The sequence below is a fragment of the Sinocyclocheilus anshuiensis genome, unplaced genomic scaffold, assembly GCF_001515605.1.
Source record: "Sinocyclocheilus anshuiensis isolate Anshui unplaced genomic scaffold, SAMN03320099.WGS_v1.1 scaffold2234, whole genome shotgun sequence".
Classification (NCBI taxonomy): Eukaryota; Metazoa; Chordata; class Actinopteri; order Cypriniformes; family Cyprinidae; genus Sinocyclocheilus; species Sinocyclocheilus anshuiensis.
The window spans coordinates 37,520-41,922 of NW_015556018.1; the positions used below are offsets into that span (position 1 = coordinate 37,520).

The 4,403-nt window shown below is 39.9% G+C and overlaps 1 protein-coding gene across 1 annotated transcript in view; it reads right to left on the reverse strand.

Moving 5' to 3' along the window:
- shmt2 (serine hydroxymethyltransferase 2 (mitochondrial)) overlaps positions 1 to 4,403 on the reverse strand; it is a 27,245-nt gene that overhangs the window by 11,784 nt on the left and 11,058 nt on the right. Inside the window, 4 exon segments of the mRNA XM_016470670.1 lie at positions 164 to 270; positions 638 to 838; positions 2,292 to 2,371; positions 3,707 to 3,892. Coding sequence (XP_016326156.1) covers positions 164 to 270; positions 638 to 838; positions 2,292 to 2,371; positions 3,707 to 3,892 — 574 coding nt within the window.

The following is a 4,403-nucleotide window of genomic DNA, read 5'->3' on the forward strand; positions in this document are numbered from 1 at the left end:
ACACACACACACTCTCTCTCTCTCTCTCTCTCTCTCTCTCTCTCTCTCTCACTCTCTCACACACACACACACTCTCACACACACACAGGTCGACTCTTTATTAGGCTTTGAATATTTAGTGTCACTATGGTTAGAAATAAAGCCAAAACACCCATAGAAACACAGAGTCAGACGTGATGTGGACTTACGTTGAGTTTGTAGGGCATCGACTCGAAGTAGATGGAGGTGGCCGAGATCCGCTTGACGTCAGACATGTATCCGTGAGTGAGACTGACGGAGACACAGTATTCATTACACGGGCGAGACAGGCAGAGAGTGAATGAGAGAGAGAGAGAGGGTCACTCACTGTCCGCCGTCGGGCAGGTCCAGACCCATGATGCGCTCGTGAGGGTTCAGGACGGCTGTGTAAGCAGCGAAGTTCGCCGGAGATCCGGAGTACGGCTGAACATTGATGCCCCACAGCGCCGGGTCGAGGTCAAACGCTTCCAGCGCTCTCTTCTGACACAAGAGCTCGATCTGATCCACCACCTCCGCACCGAGACTGACGGAGACACAGAACTCATTACACTCTATCTGACGAGCGGGCGAGAGAGGCAGAGAGTGAATGAGAGAGAGAGAGAGAGAGAGGGTCACTCACTGTCCGCCGTCAGGCAGGTCCAGACCCATGATGCGCTCATGAGGGTTCAGGACGGCTGTGTAAGCAGCGAAGTTAGCCGGAGATCCGGAGTACGGCTGAACATTGACGCCCCACAGCACAGGGTCGAGGTCAAACGCCTCCAGAGCCCTCTTCTGACACAACAACTCGATCTGATCCACCACCTCAGCCCCTCCGTAATACCTGCACACACACACACACGCGCACACACATGCACGCACACGCGCACACGCACACAAGCACGCACATGCATGCACACGCACACATAGATGAAGCACATCAGACACATCAACCTACCAACCATCAGTCTCATGAATAAATGATTAATTATAAATACATACAAATACATTAAATAAAAAAAATAAAAAAAATTAAGTAGATAAATTTAATAAAAATAAAGTAAATAAAAAAAAAAGATAAAAAATCAAACAAACAATAAACACAAGTAAATAACGACATTAAAACTAAAATAACTACATAAAACATAAATTAAATAAAAATAAACAAAAAAGATAAATTGAAGAAAATAGTAGTAAAAAATTATAAACTACAAATACAAATAAATCAGAGAAATCAAATAATAAAGTAGTAAATAAAAAAAAGATACAAATAAATAATAAATACAAACAAAAGTAAATAAATGAAATGAAACACTAAAAATAAATAAAAATAAATACTTATAAAAACAAAAAATGAATGAATGAATAAATAATGAAAAAATATAAATAAAATAGATACATTAAAGGTGACCTATTATGCCCCTTTCTACAATATGTAATATAAGTCTCTGGTGTCCCCAGAATGCGTCTGTGAAGTTTCAGCTCAAAATACTCCACAGATAATTTATTATATCATTTTGAAAATGCATATTTTGAGTGGAAGCTGTGTCTTTAAATGCAAATGAGCTGCTGCTCCCCGCCCCCTTTTCCAGAATAGAGCTGCGCCATTACAGCTCGTACGTCAGAAACTCTGATAAAAACAAACAAACATTTGTGTTAGATTTTAATTATGTCTATCACACTGAAATCATGCGTTTTAAAGCCATATCAGTTTAAACTTCTGATAAAGTGTTTTCTGAGCGCACACATGCGAAGCACACGCACAGAAAGCGGCTGACACACGCATGCGAGTATTAAACTAAGCTCTCTTTCATGTCTTATTGCGCTTAAACTGTCAAATACACAAAAGTTTACGTTAAAAACACACGAGTTACAAAAACAGTGGGTTATGTCTGTGAAGGTAAACGTGCAGCCAAAGACAGAACAGTTAGCTTGTTTTGCTCAAACTTTCGTCATGGCATTAGAACTGGTATATCGTTGTCGCTTGCGAAATCAAAATGACGGCGTCATGGGTGTAAACTTACAGATTAAGGGGCGGTAATATTATAATGAGATCCCTTTGCAACGTCACAAGGGGAGCGAAATCAGACGTGCTCGTTTTTTCAGACGCTTGCAGAAAAAGGCTTCCCAAAACAAAGTTACTGGGTTAATCTTTTTCACGTCTTCTGTTTTGGTAGATGCACCGGAGACCCAATTTTAGCACTTAAACACGGAAAACGTCTGATTTTCATGATATGTCACCTTTAAAAATACATAAAACCAAATAAAAATAATAAAAAGAATTTTAAAAAAGACACCTTTTTCCCGGGTATCCTTCAGAGTACTTGTTGTTGAGACACGAACCCTGAGCCTCGAGAGCCGCACGGCTGCAGAAGTTCTGTTGAGAGACACACACACACACACACACCCACGTTAAACATGTTTGTTTGTTTGTATGAAATGCACAGATGAAATGTATAAAGGACTAAAGCACTCTTAATGAAATGGTTACATAAAAGTCTATATTTAAATGTATAATGAATTATATACCATGAAAACAGCATATTAAAATTTTTCATAACATTACATTTCACAAAACTACTATTGTGTCAATACTGTGTTCCATATTAACAAATACTGCATCCCTAATTTGAAAATGACACACACACACACACACACCAAAATAACAATACATCTAACAGCACAAACACATCCAGATCTAGAGGAAGATGAGTCGCATGATGAAGATCTCAAGTGTGTCGGTTCCTCATACCTCTTAATCACTCCATTCTTTCATTAATTTTAGTCTTAAGACTCTCATATTCACTTCCATTCAGCCCCTGAACAGGTTTGTGTCTTATATTTATAATGTATAATATAGTTTAGCAATATCACATGAGCAAGAGTGCTGTTTTTCCCAATATCTGCACCATTGCATTTATGATATTGATATTACAGTTCAATATACAAGTTTATATTGTGTTATATTTTAGACACAATATTGTCTGTTTTGATCAATTTCACACAGAACTGTTGAGCGTCTCTGATCAACACAGTGGTGATTCATTACTGAATGAATCCACGGTTTTGAACAAATCAAGTGAGTCAATGATTCAGTGACTCATTCAAAAAGACAGTTACTTGCTTAGTTTCTGAATGAATCAGGCGTATGAACGACTTGAGTGATTCAATGACTCTTTCATAAAGAGTCACTTGCTTAATTTCTGAATGAAAGAGCTGTCTGAATGAATACAGTGAGTTAATGATTCAGTGACTCATTCATAAAGAGTCACTTTCTCAGTTTCTGAATGAATGAGATGTTTGAACAAATCAAGTGAGTCAGTGATTCAATGACTCATTCATAAAGAGGCACTTGCTTAGTTTCTGTTTGAATGAATCAAGTGAGTCAGTGATTCAATGACTCATTCATAAAGAGGCACTTGCTTAGTTTCTGTTTGAATGAATCAAGTGAGTCAGTGATTCATTCACAAAGACAGTCACTTGCTTCATTCTGAATGAATCAGCCATTTGAACAAATTGGTTGAATGAATGATTTAATGCTCACTCATTAAGACAGTGACTCACTGCCACCTACTGGCCAACTAGTGACTTTAAATCTTTTTAGGGGGTGATTTCTCAGCCAAAATTCACGTGTAATTAATTTGTGATTATTTCAATGAATGAATTAGATTAATCTGAAAGTGGTGTGGAGTAACATGGGTCGGTCTGTCACCTCAGAGGCGATGAGCTCCAGTCCTCGGCTCTGTCTGTCCTTCTCCTTCTGCAGAAGGTCCCACATCTCCGGATCGTCCTGAGCCAGACTCTCCTGTCCCGTCCACGAGCGCTCGTCATCAGCAACCGCCGGCGCGGAATGCTGGGATCTGACGTGGGCCGCGGAGGGAACACGCTGGCACACGGGCTGAAACACAAACACACACACACGTAAGATCCGTTCATCTCACACACACCAGCGCTGTCTGCTCATGAGCGCCTGACAAACAAACGCCAGCAAACAAACACTCACAAGTCTCGAGCGTTACTATATTTAAAATATATATTTAGCTATTAAATAAATAAATAAAATTACAAATTTTTATATATATGTGTGTGTGTGGAGTGAGTGAGTGAGTGAGTGAGTGTGTTTGTGAATGAGTGTGTGTGTGCGTGCGTGCGTGTGTGTGAGCGTGTGTGAGCGAGTGAGTGTGTGTTTGTGCGTGTTTGAGCGTGTGTGTGTGTGTTTGTGAGTGAGTGAGTGAGTGTGTTTGTGAGTGAGTAAGTGAGTGTGTGTAACGGGCCGTTGGTGAGATACAATAATCAGCATGACGAGACGCTTTAATTTTGCTCCAATCAGCAACTCTCAACAGAAACTTTACAGCCGAGTGGAAATTCAGCATAACTGCTTATCTAATCTCTCTCTCTCTCACACACAC